The sequence below is a fragment of the Carassius auratus genome, chromosome 3 (assembly GCF_003368295.1).
Source record: "Carassius auratus strain Wakin chromosome 3, ASM336829v1, whole genome shotgun sequence".
NCBI classification, from domain to species: domain Eukaryota; kingdom Metazoa; phylum Chordata; class Actinopteri; order Cypriniformes; family Cyprinidae; genus Carassius; species Carassius auratus.
Window position 1 is genome coordinate 26,104,891 of NC_039245.1, and position 17,897 is coordinate 26,122,787.

The 17,897-nt window shown below is 39.2% G+C and overlaps 1 protein-coding gene across 4 annotated transcripts in view; it reads left to right on the forward strand.

Annotated features, from left to right (window-relative positions):
- The window catches only part of LOC113052681 (caskin-2-like), an 84,811-nt gene that overhangs the window by 6,813 nt on the left and 60,101 nt on the right, over positions 1–17,897 (forward strand). For all 4 annotated transcript variants that reach the window (XM_026217094.1, XM_026217087.1, XM_026217101.1 and 1 more), the window contains exon 3: positions 11,044–11,095. In XM_026217094.1, the coding sequence (XP_026072879.1) occupies positions 11,044–11,095 (52 nt within the window). The remainder of the gene's footprint in view (positions 1–11,043; positions 11,096–17,897) is intronic.

Here is a 17,897-nt window from a genome sequence, read left to right on the forward strand (position 1 = left end):
TGTATTTTTTGGCTTTTTTGAAGCATGTTTCGTTCCTAGAATTTGATTGGTTGAGAGTTCCAAGAGTTTTGATGTAACAGTCCAGTGGCACGGAGACTTATCACACCATTTAAGTGGCAACAAGTGACCATTATGACCTTTATAACACCTGCTGGTCTTTATGAGTGAGTCGTTGAATCATTTACTCAACCGATTCATTCAGTTTTTAAGCCATTCCTCTTGTGATGTTGCTTAATCAATGTGACAGTAGCTGTTTAAAAAACCTTTCCCACTGAGCAGTGTTGTTGCGTGACATTATACTCCATAACTCTTTTGGTAAAATTGTGCTTTTTTTAATTAATTAACATAAATTTGACATTGTTTTTCTAGTGATGCTGCTCATTTTTAATAGGGATGCACGATAATATCGGCACAATATTGGTATCGGCCGATAAAAGCTTAAAATGACCATTATCGGTATCGGCCGATATGAATATTTCTGCCGATGAGCCAAACCGATATTCTCCAAGTGAAATAATTGACCTGTTTTTCAGATGTGAATGTCTGTCTACATTTGTAAAATAATAAATTTATGGTAGAATCAGTACAGAAGAGATACATGGATTTCTCTTCAGTAAAATTAAAGTTTAAATATATCAGTATATATTTGTATATATATCGATATCGGTATCGGCATCGGCCAAAATTATTTTGAAAATATCGGCATATCGAATATCGGCCAAAATCCAATATCGTGCATCCCTAATTTTTAAGAAATGTATATATATTCTAGTGATGCTTAGCATTGGAAAATATAATTTGATACTTTGTAATTCTTCTTATTCTCATATAGTATATATTTATTCAATAAATAAGTGTGTACACCCTTCGAACAAGCAAATGATTTCCAAAAGAGGTGTTTTTTTTTTTAATCTCAAAGGCCACTCTAGCCTAAGCTGACCTCATAGCTAATAGATGTGGAGTAAAAGCCACAACACACTAATTTTGGTTTAATGGGCTCTTTAAAGTGTCTTAACAGGAGACGTGGAAAAGCTCCAGCTCTTTTCAAACGGTGATGAATGGACGTGAGCCGAAGCACAGATACGGCAGGAGAACAGCTCTAGGCAGCACTGTTAATCTGTCACCTTATCTCAGACGGATACAGTCGATCACATGTGAGCAGCACGGGATCTCAGTGCAATACGGTGGGAGTGGATTTGGGTAAACCAATGAAAGTTTGGGAGAGGAGGAAAAAGACCTTTCTGAACAAAGCTTGGGGTGTGAATTTCCTTTTCATCCTGAGGACGAAATGAGTAGCTGATTCCTGTGTGTGTGTGTGAAAATGTGCTTATTTGTTATGAAAATATCACAAAACAAAACCATTTTTTTAACTGAATATAATTGTGGGTGAAGTATGGCAGAAATCATGATATATCTAGAGTTTAAAATGCATTTGACAGCTGTATGCTACACACTTTACACACAGTGAAGCTTATGTAACAGTAGCTGGTAACTCATGATGAGCTTTCATCATTACACCTTCGTTGAAGACACTTAACCTCAGGTTACTCCGAGAGGACTTAACCAGTAATATGTAACTGTTAGTCAAAATGGATGAAAGTGTAAGCTTAATGAGTACTGGCAAAGCATGCCTTGTAAACCAGCTCCACATCATCATGCAGCACACTGTCAGCAGTTCTTTGTCTCTTCCTACATCATTATCATCATCATCAGTGTGGTCACCTGTGCTGAAATGACACATTGGGTGTTCTGCTGAATCAGTAAACCGTTAATGCTGGATTGAGAGAAGTCACACCAAAACAGGCCAGCCATGGTTTTACTGTTGCTCAGCTTGTCCATGTGCATCTCACACACACACACACACACACACACACACATTCAGAGCACGGATCATTTGCATGTTACACAGCCTCTGCTATCATCTTGCTTTGCATTTAATCTTACTTTAGCTTCACTCTTCGAAAATGTGCTTATTTGTAATGAAAAAAAAAAAAACTCAGAAACGACATTGTTTCTATACCTAAAGCAGTGGCTATAAGTAAAGACTGCCTCAAAACTGTGGTATTAACGACTTTATTTTGGCAATAATTCGAGGGACTGCATCGTCTGTCTGCTTCTGAAGAACCACAATTCTTGACAACATGCTCTTGTGAAGCTCAAGCTAATCAATGCTTTATAGTCAGAAACAGATCATAGATCAGGTGTTTTCTGTACACACATGCAGTAAATGTATTACTTAACCTGGAGTGCTGTTTTCAGGTTATTCTCACATGCCACCGATGCAGTAGCGGGACAACCCATGACTCAAACAGATGTTTCCCTCTTGTTGAATAATCTCCCCTTCTCCTGTTGTTATTCTTGAGATATAATGGGAAGCGACAGGAGGAAATGGCCGCTTGTTTTAATCCTAGCTGAAATGCATTCCCCTTGTGGCCACAGGCACAGCCTTGCACCAGTGATCTGGATGGTGGTTTGTGCCATTACAAATATTAATGAAAGCAAAGTTCAGCTCTTCTAAAAAATGTTATTCAGCATTCTTATCCAAAGTGTTGGTTTGGAAAAGCAACTGTAACACTTTCACATAATTTAGTATGACAGCCTCTTATTTTCCTCTGTCTTGACAGGCTGCTCTTCACAGCTGTGGTTTGTTTTATTACTAGCTTCATAACCTGTTTGCACATTACTCATCAAATTCTAGTTTTTGAGCTCTTGCACACACATAATTAACGCGACCTTTTATCATGAAGCAGTTGAGAAGTTTTTTTCTCATTTGGAACGGCAGGAAAATTTCCTTGACTCTATTTAGTCTATTTATTCGAGTCTACTCTTCCGAAACATGCAGAAACACTTCATCAGCAGCCCCAGACAAAATCTGTGGACTTGTTTTCCCACATTTTCCATGCTGATTTTTTGGGGAGAATCCGCTTAATGGATTTTACTATGGTACACTGTGTTAAATGAACTGACAGTGGTTTAAGTCATTCATTATTTAAAGTGAGAATAGGCAATTTCTGGAACTGACGCACAGATCCAATCCCTGGATCAAGTATTGCCACAGGTGACCCTGATTTGATACTGTGTGTTAGTCGATACTATCAAGCTCTAAAAATGACAGGAAGGACTGTAAATGTAGTTCATACAACTTGTACGCTACAAGTTTTGTTTGAGGAACAGATTGAAATTAAGTCTGAATCCAGTTCAGCAGTCTTATGTCATTATTCTTCAAAAAGTTCAATAAGACTGTAGGGTTGAGACGGTGAAAAAATGTTCCCATTGGTTAATGGACACGTGATGACACTGGTAATACCGGTATCACCAGGGGGCAGGGCGTTCCCTCTTTTCCTCGCTTTGCATTTAAATAGCTTGTAAAATCGGTGTGCACATTTTACTTTCACTTATTAGCAGGCAGTTCTGCGTCAATTGCTTGAATAAAAAATACAACTCAAACTCACTTTAGCATATATATAAAACATATAACTTTCATTTACAAAACAAATAAAAATACACCATGCTAAAGGGCAGGCTATGTCTAATGTAAAATAACAAAAATAACTTACATAAAGTTTAAATAGGTACAAAACTCTAAATAGGCTAAGCAAGCTTGTATAATATATAACCAAATAAATAAAAAACTTAGAACGTTTATTAGCAAAACGATTAAGAAAGCTCGGAGGCATGGAATATATACCTTGATGTCAAATAAAAATAAATAACTCCAAGTTTAAATAAAGTAAAATTCGGCAAACAATATTGTAGAACCAATTAAATAAGAAACAAATCCAAAATCACCTTAGATAAACGGCAAAAGTCAACAGGCTTTTCAAAATCTGAAATATCGCCCCAACAGGCACTTTTGCATTTCGTTTCGAAACTAAATCATCCGCCATCGTCTTCTCTGTCTCACCTCACTCTTCTTGTTATTGAGCTCGACTCACTCTCCTAATTCGGCACGCTGCATTGAGCAGCCGCGTTCAGTTTTTCATTGTAGTGAAATAAATGATTTTTATTACTATAAAAAATCAAAACAACTGTGGGGTCTGTGCCGCGGTGGGCAAGTGACGTAACAGGTGTTGTGGCTTAACCGTCACTACTGTCTATCGCGGTAAGCCAATGATAAAAGTAATCCATATAAATCAAGCAATTTAATCAAAGGCTTCTGAAGAAACACGATCGCTTTATGTGCTGGAAAGATTTAATTGTCTTATATTCACATATATACATACATAGAGCACATCTAACATGGTAAACGCAAGCTCCAACACACTTGTTTGACGTGCGAGAACCAATATGCTGTGTTCTTGAATGCTATGTGAGTATGTTTGAGTCTCCACAAGAACCAATTTGTAAAAAAAAAAATTTTTGCATGTCAGGTGAGTACAGTTGAGCTGCTGTTGACCATGTTCAATGCGGTTGGGTTTGGAATAAAAATGGGGGTGATCAGTTGATGACAGAATTTTCAATAATGGATGAAGTATATCCTTAATTAAATAAATATACTGTAGTCTGCATGTGTTCCATGCTGTTCCGTCCTTGACTACACATACTCAAGAAAGCAGTATGTGAACACTCAATAAAGTATGAACAGGCTTTATTGGTAGGAGTGAGTCAAATTAGAGAATATATCCCCATCCCTTGCATTTGAATGAAATGTGTAGAACTTTATAAATGACAGGCATTCTAGTTCTTTGAAAATCTGTTTTCAGCGTGTTTATATTATCAGACGTCCTATCCATCAGTGAATTTAAGGTTGTTTAACCTGAGAGAGAGTGTTTTGCTCTCTTGTGAGCCTCAGGGCTTGATCTCTGCTCTCCCAGCTGCCAGACCCCGTCATTTGGCACGAAGATGAAAGCGTGTCCTCTGTAACAAAGCCTGACCGCAGCACAGTCACAGACTTGTCCATTAACTGCACCGCTTGCCCTGTGACGGACACCCTGAGACCCGTAGGTGGCAAATCTGTCATACGCACAGTTCGCACACCAGCAGACATCCATTACTGATTTATTAGCACAGAATTGACTTCCTGAGATCATTTTTTATCTGACTTTAAAAGGAAACCAGGATTGGTTTCTTCAGGACATAAAAACATGGGATGTGTTTGGTTTGGATATGCATAGGCTTCCAGAGGCCTCAGATCCAGGCCTTGGCAGCAGCAGGCAGCCACAGTCTCTCTGTAGACAGGCAGCTCTCTTTGAAACGTTTGGTGTCTTGCTGCCATTTCAAAAATGCAGCCATGTGTTTAAAGCTGAAGGCGTTGCCGAATGTGAATTATATTACTTTCCTCTCTGCATTGAGGACTAGATCTCACGAATTGGATGCTGCATCAGTGAAACACTATCTAACACAGAATGGCCTGAGCTTGTAAAACAATCATTGTAAATTACGTTGGCATTTGCAATAAAGGGGTTTGTAATAACACAAGTGGCTTCACTGAGAAGTTAATGATTGTGCCGGACTTTTCACTTTTTCAGTTTCAGAGAATGATCAACTTTTACATTGTGTTGAAAAAAGCCAACGGTCATTTGATTAGTTTGTTTTAGCATTGGCTTGCCAGCATGGAATGAGTTTTAACGCTCTTCCACAACGGCCATTCGAAGTTGTTGTTTCCTAAGCTTGGCGCTTTGGTGTTAAATCTAATCTTGTGCTCAAACTTCCACCTCTGACCACTGACATCATCTCCAACTTAAATTTACTGACCCTTTTAGGGTTTGTGTTATTTTTGTACTGTGGATTATTTTTTTTTGAGAAGTCACTGCCTCCCTTGCTTCTTTAGAGGAAACGCCCCTTAAACTAGCCAATGGTAAGTATTGGCCCTTAGAATGAACTTGATGTCCCAGTTTAAGTAAGAACTTTAGTCTTTTTTCAGAGGACTCTGGTGCGTGTGCTCTGTGGTGTGTTTGAGTTGGCTGTATGTGTGACCACACGCTCCTCTGGGCCCATCAGCAATGATTATCTATTTACACTCTGTAATGCTTAACCTCGAGCAGGCAAGGGCATCCCAAACCTCAGCAGCAGGGCAGGATTGACTCTGTACATATCGTGCCTCTCTTTTCAAACTCAATGCTAATCTATCCTCCGTACCTCCCTCGATCATACGTTGAGCACTCTTGATTCTTCCCAGACAATACTGCGGACATTACCAAGGTTCCAGATTCAAATAAAATAAGCCTTTGCCTCATAAAATCAAACGTTTTAGTTGACAAATTACAGAATAGTGCTAAATAGATGGTGGTTTAGAAGTAATGTCATCTAGGGCTGCCCAAATCATTAGACTTAGGGTTTGTTAGTGCTATAGGAAACACTGGAACTAACTAACAAACAGTTCCTTTTCAGATCTGACTAAATAAAGTGTTTTCCTGACTGTCACCATTGGCGACTGGGTTTTAAATTATGGTCACATATATTAGGTTCTTTTTGTCGTAGTTGTAGTCATTTTAGTTGCAGTCTGGAGGTTTGATTATAACATGCTATAATCATGACCTACAATACTGGAAAGAGAGATATTGCACAGATAAAGACTGGCTTTATCTCTCAAGGATGTTATCAGGGCTTCATCAGGGGTCTTGAGAACAGGCTGAAGTGAGTCTCTGCATTCCAGAGTGGAGAGGTTTGAGCGTGTGAAAGTCTGCCATCCCTCCTAAACAACAATCACTGTGAGCTGGGCCAGTTGTTCACCTTTATCTCTCTCTGTTCACAGGCGTTGCTGCCTGTTTTGCTTCAGTAATCATCTCATGGGAACTGCTGCTGGGGTTAGTGTGTAACAAATACAGGGTTCCATTTATTCAAAATAAAAACCATTGTTGCGAAGTAGGATAGATGTTAAAAAGTTCAATATATGGTTATAATTACGTTTTTTCACTAAATAAACATACAAACCATTATATTAAATTATTTACCAACATTATTTTCTGCTAAAACATTTTAATTCATATAAAATGGAGTGTAGAGCCATCCGTGAGCACTGTGAATGATGAGACGAACAAAACATTGAGCCAGTTCATTGAGATGGAGGGTGATGGACATTAAAATGGAGGAGTGTTTAACAGAATCGGATCAAACTTCTCAAGACGTTTTGTTTTTTTGCTGTTGAGTTTTAAACCAGAAATGTCACAGTGGAATGAGACAGGGAACATCCATAAAACAATCCATGCCCTAGATGTTAAGTGCCACAGCACATGTATTAAAAACTAGGAGCAAAAGCGTTTTTTAAGTGACCTCACCAGGAGATCTTCTCACCCTCTGCATGGAGACTTGGAAGTGTTTACTGGGGATGACCGAATGGACACAAAAGTCTAAGTGATTTTACTTTTTGGAACAATGGTTTTGGGAAGGAAGTGCAATAAGGGGCCTATCCTAAGTCCTTGAAAGCCTGGCTGCTTTCGATGGGGCCTGTGTCAACAGACCCCCCACCTAATCTCGCCAAGGGTCACACTTGCTTTTGCACCCCTTTTCTCCACTCGGACAATTCCTCCGTCTGTGTGGAATCCCAACCCCCCTTGTCTCTGGATTGGGATGGCACAAACCGGAAAAATGGCTCACAAAGGGAAGTGCATTCTTCGATGCAGAAAACAACGTGTAAACAAAGAAGACTACTAAAGACATGGTAGGTGAACTGAGATGGGTTTGTCTTTGCCTGCTGGAGCAGAAGTGTGCTGTGCCACCCTGTCTCTCGCTGTGGACACTATGTGCGCATTACAAATCCATGTGAAGAGCCAAAGAGATGAGCAAAACAATGAAGATCGGTTGGAATTTGGTGTTATTACGTAACTTGAGACTGGTTAAGAGAAAGAGTTTGAAAGGGATGGTGCATTTCCCCCGATCCGAGTCTAAGATTCCTGTCTGTATATGTGGAAAAGAGCCCAGGTGTTCAATTAAGTGCCAAAGGAAGTCTTGATGACAGGATATGGATGTTACCTAAAGCAAAAAAAAGCTAAAGTCTTTGACTCTTTAGAGAAAGCCCAATTCCTGCTTCCTGTGATCTCATGCTTCCTATGAGATAATCCAGCAAGTGCTAAGGAAACAGCCAAAATGTGTATAGATTTGCACCCACACACCACGATTATGTTCTTGGTGAGAATTTTATTTACATGGCTGCAGGAATTTGCCTACTGTAGCTACATACTTTTGCCTAAGTAGTGTATTTGTTTTTTGCAATCCAATTTGATCTGAAACAGCCTAGTTTGGTGAGCGAGACTGTCATTTTCCCTGCTCTGATATGGTACAAAAATCCTGAGTGGTAGCTGGAATCTGCCACCTCTGACTTTCTGCTGAAATTCTTCAGGCCTCATAGATTTGAGACGGCCACAGATTTATGCTAACCAGTCAACCCCTGCTTTCCTTCTGTTTAATCAAGAAGTTTTTTTTGAGTAGTCATTACCAAAGAGGAAGGTCGTCAGTCATTGAGCCATTGTTTCAGTGGTCACGACTGCTCAGGGCGGTTTGGTGTGCAGGAAAGAGTCGATGTAGAGGAATCAAACATCAGACATCCAGCTCAAGGATCAAAGCTGCACTAGTTGACAGTTTGTAGGATACAGCTGCTGTGAATGCAAGCACAGCTTCTTGAAACTATAGGATTCTTCAAAATCTTCTCCAAAACAAGACTATTAACAAATAACCAAATAGTACAGAAGGATTCCAGTCCTTCAGGTGTGTTTAACTGGGGCTAGAGTTGCCCTCCAAGAGCAGGATTGGACACCTCTGAGATTGGCTCTTGAAAGGTGGGATTACCTTTCCTACATCCGATGATAATGTTTTGTTGAGATTTCGACCATACCTTAAATTACAAAATGTTCTCGGCACCAATAGCCTTGTGGGCAGTGCATCAACATCTAGTGCTGTTGTGCTATGTGCATCCTGAGTTCGAATCCGGGCAGTTTTGGCTTTACTATCTGTGCAGATTAAATCGATTTTTTTGAAATGTCATATTTCAGTATGGCAGTGCTCATGGCTCGTTTCAGATGGAGCACAATCTATCTGTGTGACTCCACCACCAGAGCTAGAGTAAAATCATGAGCCTTGCTTTTTCTTTGGGTGTGTATGTTTACAGCTTGGCTCCAATTCTTTGTCAGTCATAGTAGTAAAAGGCGTTGTCTGCTCTTTTGTAGTTGAACATATAATTGTGTACTTTTGGTATAAGCAGTGGTTGACTAAATTTAGTGTTTTCTTTCTTTCTTTCTTTTAAAAACTCAAGCTTCATTCAACAGAAACCTGAAGTCGGCTTTACAGTTCAACTAAATCCTTGATTGTGCAGAGTTGAACAAAACGGCCAAATGCATTCTTGTGGTGGAAAACCCATTCTGCTTTATGCGTGCCAGTTTTAGCATAAAAAGTAGTTATTTTAAGGTTTACCAGCATGGTAACCAAAGAGGAGGTGCTTTTTCTTGCTCATAAATTTCATAAAAAAATAACTTGAATAAATGTTTTGCAGATGAGCAATAAAGATGGTGCTTATTTTTTTTTTTGTATGACCAGTGTCAAATGACTCCTTTTATCAGGTTATTTTTAAGTAAATTAGTCATACACATCATCTCTCTCAAAAGTACTAAAGCATTAGTTAATGGATTTTTAAGTTTTCACAATTTCAACCAAAATCATTCATTTCCTTAGGTTTTCCATCCATAAGGAAGAGCCCTTGCTTTACTTCAAAGCTTCTCATCATGTGTGGAAGGTAACTAGGTTCCATTGAGAACATGTCAATGAACTGCTCCGGTGCATTAAGGTTATAGAGCTTCACCTCAAAGGTTTTTTTGTGGTTTGGTCACTCATGGCTGTGACAGCTTCATAATAAGGATGGCCATTGGATCGTCACTGTGACTCCACATCATGGGTGTATCCAGTCTGCGTTCTAGGTCCCATTCTACCCCAGTGCCCTCATTGTCTTGAACTTTGACCTTGTCGAACTGGGAATACAAACACTAATTCATCTTTAGGTGGACACTGTGGGTTTCTGTGAGGTCCCTGTGGTCTGGTTAAATTGTTCTGTCATTACTGGGGAAGTATCTGGAAATATCTCCATATATTTATATAGTATTTGTATGTGTATTCTCCATATATTTCCATGTATCATTTGAACAAACCAGTCATAGTAGCCAAGTAGGCTTTTGACACAAACCTTTGGGGAAACAAATCTAGTTTATTTTTTGCTCCAAAAAGGCTAATCACTTTGTCAGATGTTTTTTGGGGATAAATAGCAAAAAATACCAATATTTACAGACTTGCATCATTTTATGAAAGCATTTACATGCATAAGAAACATGCCACACTGAGACTTCTTCGTTTTGAGGGATGGAGAAAACGAATGGTCTTGAGACACTGTCCATGTGTTGCAATGACAGAACTGTCTCCCTTAAGGACCACAATTGCTGAAGATCAAAGACTCCATTATTTTCCATCCTCCTGAGAGTTTAACATCCCCTGAGCTGGCTAGTGAGGTCAGGCAGAGGTCAGAGGTTAATGAAGTGCCCTTTGTTGTTCACAAGAAGAGACGGTGTTACTTAGTCCTCTATCTCCTAGTAAGCTAACAGGAATCTCCAGAAGTCCTCAGACCTTCCCAGACTCCCTCTGGGGCGCTCATGGGAAAGACCAATGTAAACTGCCTAGCGACTCAAACCTAAACGTTTAACTGTGTAGCTCTTTATTTTTGCACTGCTGGTGGCATTTTCTAGAGTTTATTCGAGAGCACTGTAACCTCACAGGGTCATACAGACACATTCCACACAGTCCAGTGAATGAACAAACAGTCCTCTCATTTGCTTCATGTGACACATCAGCCATGAGCTTTCAGTAAAAGAGAAAAACAGCTAGAGAAGGGACTTGAGGTAGACAGCCATGCTGTGGTGATGTAAATAGTGATAGCTGAAATATCAGCCAGGCCAATTGATAATAAAAGGTCATTATTATAGTGCATTTGGCACCCTTGTTTCTAGTCATCAGTATCAGTTTGCTATTAGATCGAAACCACTATGGCACACTCTATATATCTCAGCCATAATCTGTTGATTGTCTTCATGTGAAGCTGACGCTTGTGTTCTTTCTCTTGTGTCGTAGAGTTACTGGGCTCCACCAAGAGGCTGAACGTCAACTATCAGGATCCAGACGGGTGAGTCATTGTACTTTTGTGGGTGAATCTCATAACAAATCAAGTCATTAACATAATGATCAAGTCAAAACACGGGCATTGTGAGGTGTGCAGCCAGTCAGCACGTTCCCATTAGGCAAGTTGGGTTAGGGTTAGGGTTAGTTGCCCATTAGGAACTTGTAAGGCATGCAACTCCTTATATTCAAGTGCTATAGATACCAACTAGGTTCATTGTTTAATAGCAGTTAGGTAGGTAATTATTTTTTGTATTGGCAGTATTATTAGTATATGAAAGGCTAATCAAATAATGTGAAACTTGCAAAGGTAATTTGTAGTTCAAAAAGTCTTAATGGCCCTAAGATAGGCAAATCATTTCCAACATCTATCTTTTCTCTTTACATTCAATTATGTCTTTAAATTACATTCAATGCAAGTATTTACAGTCCAATTAATGCATCCTTGCTTGATTAAATTTTTTTTTGACCCTATGGTGTCTTCAATGACAGCATCACTTCCTGTGTGATGGATCATCCCACTTTGATTAGTTTTAAATTGATAGTTGCTGAATCACACAGACATGAGCTCTTAGCCTTAAAATCAGTGTATATAAGACTTAATTCTGTCAGCCAGATGCTTTACCTGTGTCTCATCCTAAAGTGACTGCGATCATTGCTCACACAGTCTATTAAACGTGCTATGTTAGCAGTGTCTTTGAGATAAGATTGGCCTCTCACAGTGCTGTCAAATGCAACATTGACCTCATATATTAAAGTCGAGACTCTGGTGACATTTAGGTGCTTGTTTTTGGGTGGCCCACCACCTATCTGTCCTCAAGAAGAGAAAGGGGTGGGCCAGTTGAGGGGTCAGAGATGGCCATTCGCAGATAAGGACCATAACAAATTAGATGGGAGTGTTTGCCAAGCACCGAACAGCCATTATTGAGGCCGGATGGGGAAGGCAAGAGAAAAACAGGGAATGATGGATAGAGGTTTATGGGAGTTGTTGAGTGCTGGTGTGAAAAAACCAATATAAGGCATTGAAGCACTTTAAATAGATCACAAAAATATCCAAGATAAACTCTCGGGTTAGATTGGCTGACGGTCCACTCTTAGTTTGAACATGATGCATCAGTCACATAGTTTTAGTTTGTTTTGCTAAGTTGACATGGTATCTACTGACCCGGGTTTTGTTATATAACATCCCTATTTAATGGAAACTTACTGACGGAAGAGGAAAACAGGATGTAGTTGAGCTCAGCTCGGTCAGAGTGAATGTAACTCAATCATGCAAAAAGTTGTATCACTTATTAATGGGAATAATATATATATATTTTTTTGTCAGATACACCCATCTAAAGGATGTTGTAGTTGCAACACTGTTAGGAAAGCCTTGTTTCTGAATGCCATCTAATGATGACCTCAGCGTGCATCATAAGCTTGTACATTTGATTGTTAAAGATTTGTATACTTTTGCATGCCCAGGTCCATAAAGGAGAAAAATGAAATGTGGGGTCGGGGTTTTTAGCAAATAATAATGGTGTAACGTTGAAGGTTTTGCTTGTCTGTGAGACAAATTAGTATTTGTGCTGCCTTTGACTTTCTGGGGAACTGTTGGGATTTGTAAGGGGGGGCGTTTCCATGGCAAACGTCCTGGAATGTTTGTGTGAATGGCAAGGCCGGTGTGAGAGGGACTCTTTGGAGCCCTGTCCTTTGTCCACCGAGGGCAGTGCTGCCAGGACGCATCAAATCCATCCTGACATCCCGAGAAATGAAGGCGAGAGTGGACAGGGCTTGTAACACAAGACCCTCACTGAGTTCTGGGAACTTTTCCAAATTGTGTGTTTGTGGGTAAATCAACAACTGCTCAGTATCTCTGTGGGCAGCCACCGGACTGTCTGACCCGCTCTTGATATTTCCTGGGGTGCAAAACTGTGTTTTTGTCTGGTATGAATGCAAAACACAGCCAACTCGTGCTGCTGAAGAACATGATAATATTCAAATTAACTGAACAAGTTTCACTGTATTTCTAATTATTACAGTAACACTACACTTTTTCATTTTCCAACTCCCCTAGAGTTCAACAGTTGAGTTTTACCGGTTTTGAATCCATTCAGTCAATCTCCAGGTCTGACGGTAGCACTTTTAGCTTAGCTTAGCATAGATCACTGAATCTGATTAGACCGTTAGCATCTCACTCAAAAATGACCAAAGAGTTTCTATATCTTTCCTATTTAAAACTTGACTCTTCTGTAGTTACATTTGGTACTAAGACTGACGGGAAATGAAAAGTTGTGATTTTCTAGGCCGATATGGCTAGGAACTATACTCTCATTCTGGCGTAATAATCCAGAAACTTTGCTGCCGTACCACCGGTGCAGCAGGAGCAGTGATATTATGCAGTGCCTGAAAATAGTCCCCAGCATTGAGATTATAGTTCCTAGCCATACTGGCCTAAAATCACAACTTTTCATTTTCTGTCAGCCTTAGTATACAATGCAAACAACTACAGAAGAGTCTAGTGGTCGACCGATATGTGTTTTTTGAAAGCTGATGCTGATATTAGGGGTGCTCCGATCACGATCGGCCGATCGTTATGCGCATCTGGTCAGTAAAGCCGGTTCTCTAATCAGCGATTAATTCCATCAGGTGCGTGATTTCTCATAGAGCAGCTGTTACTACACAGAGCCGTTGTTAATAGAGAAGATGCGCAAATCACGTTAATTTTCAGCGTTTATTGGCTCATCTTCTCAGTTAACAACGGCTCTGTGTAGTAACAGCTGCTCTATGTGAAATCACGCACCTGATGGAATTAATCGCTGATTAGAGAACCGGCTTTACTGACGAGATGCGCATTAACGATCGGCCGATCGTGTTCGGAGCACCCTTAGCTGATATCTTGGAATGCAGGGGACTGATTACCAATATACATTTTTTTTACAATTATTTTTATTAATATTTAAGAAATTTGAAATAATTTGACAATGGATTAAAAAAAATGTGTACTTTAGATGACAGTATTTTTCACAAACAAATAAATATTTAATACAATTATAATATAAAAAAGTAAACACTGTAACCAACAGGGCACTCAGTATTCTGGGAAGTTTGTGTGCATTTGGAATCATATTTTTCAAATAAAGTCAGGGTAACCCTAATTTTACATACAGCACACGGTAAAAAAAAAAAGACATGAATATGACAGTGGGCAAATGCATAAAGTGCAGCATAATTTGAAATCACGAGTTTAAAGTTTAAAGCATTCAATTTTGACCATTACGCAGAGAACACTTGATCATGCTGGATAAAAATGCACACTTCAGCTGGATTTGACTGAGTTTGCAAGGTTTGTGAAATTAAATGTTCATTAGTCATTCAAAGATTTCTTTAAATTATATAAATGCTTAATGCTGACGGCAAACGAGAAAGTATTATAAAGTTTGCCTTTCTATTACTAATAGGCCTTATATAAAATAAATAGTTAAAATATTTTCTGTATACATTTCTTTGTTTAACCGTTCTATCTGATTATTAAACCGACTTCTATTCGTATTAGACAGAACTGTTAACGAACAAGAAAGAAAATTTGAGCACTCTGTGCGCAGTCAAAATAAAAGTCCCGCCTCGAACACATCGGCCAAGCAGAAAAACGTATCGGCTGATGCCGATATGTGAAAAATACCAAATATCGCCCGATATATCGGCCTTGGCGATATATCGATCGACTACTAGAAGAGTCAAGTGTTAAATAGGAAACATATAATTCTTTGGTCATTTTTGAGCGAGGTGTTTACGATCTTATCAGATTCAATGTTCTATGCTAAGTTAAGCGAAAAAAGCTACCGCCAGAAACGGAGATGGGCTGAATGGATTCGGAAATGGTAAAACACAACTGTTTAACTCTAGGGGAGCTGGAAAATTTGCCTATTTTCAAAAAGAGTGGAGTGTTCCTTTAAGTACAGTAATTAAGGCTTAATGATATTTAATTGTTGCTGAATATTTCGAAACTGCTTTAGGAAATACCTGTACTGACATATTCCCTAAAATGTCTATTGTAGGCAAGGCTCAACAATAAGGATGGCCCAAGGCCAGATCATGGTACTCACACTTGTCCTGTCGGGCCAGTGCGGTCACAAAATATTGTTTACATTTTATGGCATTATGTCAGGTTTTTTTGGGTTGAAAACTTGAACACTTAATTTAACGATTTAAATGTATTTATATTTTAATATATTTCTACTTTTAACACATCTATATAAGAAGTTTAATTTAGGTTTAATTACATTTAAGTTAAAACCCATGCTATAATGTTTGAGGAATGGGCTGAACTATAAATAATTATTTGCTGAAAATCTTAGCATCTGATCTAGCTCTCCATTGGCACATTCAAGAGAGAAGTAGCAATACACACTTTTGGTGGTTTTGGATAACTGACTGTATTTATGTAATTACTTGCCAGAACAGGTATTTTGACTTGTGTATGTGTGTGTGTGTGTGTTTGTAAATGAAGCATTGAAAACTAAAATCAATTACTCGTACAGCCCTAGTATGTGCCTCCAAATCATCAGTGTCTAGTATTTGGATATGATTGAGGTAGTGTGAATTTTATCCCAGTTCCCTGATTAAATGGTGTCTTCTCCAGGTTCAGTGTAGTGATAAAGAGACAATCTGTCTTTATGACAGTTCATCTCTCCTCACAGCTCCCAGTTTCTTTTAGTTTTTTTTTCTTAAAAAGCTGATGGAAGTGTGTGTAGAAGTGTTGAAGAGAAGAGTACCATCACCTTCGCAGGAGAGAGAGCTCTTTCACAACACGGGTTTCTTTCAGCATCTACACCCCCTCGCAGGGCTTGAAGTGTGGCCATCAGCAGGTCAGGTAGAGCTGCAAAGAAAGACAGCACAAAGGAGTGATTGTAACACATACCCAAGAGCCCCACACCTCAAACCCAGACCCACATGGAATATGCAGACCTTTCATGCACTGTTATTGGGATGACATCCATACTTCTTTAGAATGCATATAGAGTGCGTTATCAAATAAATGCTTGTTATCCAATGACCCCCATGATGGGGGATTCAATTCTGCGGAAAAATGAGTTGTGTGGGCACAGGTCCTGTGCAGGCCTGCCTCATAACTCAGATATAGGGACTATACTGACTCTTTTCCCCTCCTCAAACACTAATGTCCTAGTTGTGAGGGTGATGAGTTAAAAAAGTGATGTTATGCCTATTGCTTTGTGCCATGGAGCCTCCGGCAGTCTCCATTTCTTGCCTTAACCTGCCCTCTTGTTGAAGTGCCATGGAATGTTCTCAGATTTTTTTTTAGTATAATTAATTTGACTTTAATAGAATCTTTTTACTGGCAAACTACCAAGATCAGTGGAATTTATTTCTGGAACTTTTGTACAAAGTTCTAATATAAAACAAGTACAAGGATTGTCTCTTTGGAGCAAGGGCCTTGCTGTGATCAAATCTGCCAACTTCTGGTTTATAGTCCTGAGATTTAACAACTATGCCACATTTATTTCCAGACCTTCACAGCTGTGATGCCATTTCTCATGAGTGTCAGGAGCGTCCAGTGTGAAGACACTTATGCATCAAGCTGATTTACATCAGAACGCATCTGCTAAGCATGGCAAACTTTGTGTTTTTTGTGATTCATTACAATGTGAAAGTTGGACACCAGCTCGTGATTCCGAGGGTTGGAAGCCCTTGCAGTTCCAGCTCTTCAAATGCATGGTCGGCAAAATGTTTGCCCAGCTGGAGTCTCAAACTGAGCCTTCATATTTATCCAGTCTGATGCATTTCCGCTCTACTTGTCTATGTTGTCCCATTTCACATCTAATAGACACAGCAGTCAGCTCTGAGAATGTAGTCTGAGGCCCAGGAGTTCAGAAAATAAACAGCTCTATTGGCTTACCCCATATGGATTGAGTAAAATCATCTGACCTTCAGCTTTTCATGTGATTAAAATGCTGAGCCAAAATACCTGCACTACAAAATAGACCACAAAAGATGTTCTTGATAAGATGAGTCAGGCATGTTGTGGGTTAAAATCCAGGAATAGGCACTGCAGATACTAGATACAGATACAAATTTCCAAGAGAAAGTTATTTTAGAGTTAAAATGTTGAGGTTTACCGTTTTTGAATTCATTTAGCCGATCTCCGGGTAGCATTTTTAGCTTAGCTTAGCATAGATCATTGAATCTGATTAGACCGTTAGCATCTCACTCAAAAATGACCAAAAAGTTTATATATTTTTCCTATTTAAAGATTGACTCTTCTATAGTTGCATCGTGTACTAAGACTGACAGGAAAATGATATGTTTTCTAGGCCGATATGACTGGGAATACTCTCATTCAGGCGTAATAATTAAGGATAAATAACTTTGTTGCTATATAATTACTGAAATTTGAAAACTGTAAAACTCAACTGTTTAACTCTAGGGAAGTTTATTTAAAAAAAAGTGGAGTGTTCAAGGAATGGCTGGAAAAATGCACTACAGTGCAATTTGGCTCGTTCTTTATGAGGCCACTTCTGCCTCAAGTGACTGTTTCCTCTTCTTAAGTAATACGTTTGCAGTAATGGCTGTCAGTGAGAACTTTACTAAGAAAAACATTTTGGAAGGAGATTTTCATCTGGGACGTCTGAAGCATTTGAGGGGGGTGTTCGAAGACAGGTCTGTGACTCACCTGGAGGAGGTCTTGCTTTGATTTCGGCATGTCCTAACGAAATACATCCACCCCAGACAAGTAGCATTTTCATTTGTCATACTTCTGTAAACATCAGACCATACAAGGGTGTCTGTGCCCAGAGGACACTTATTTT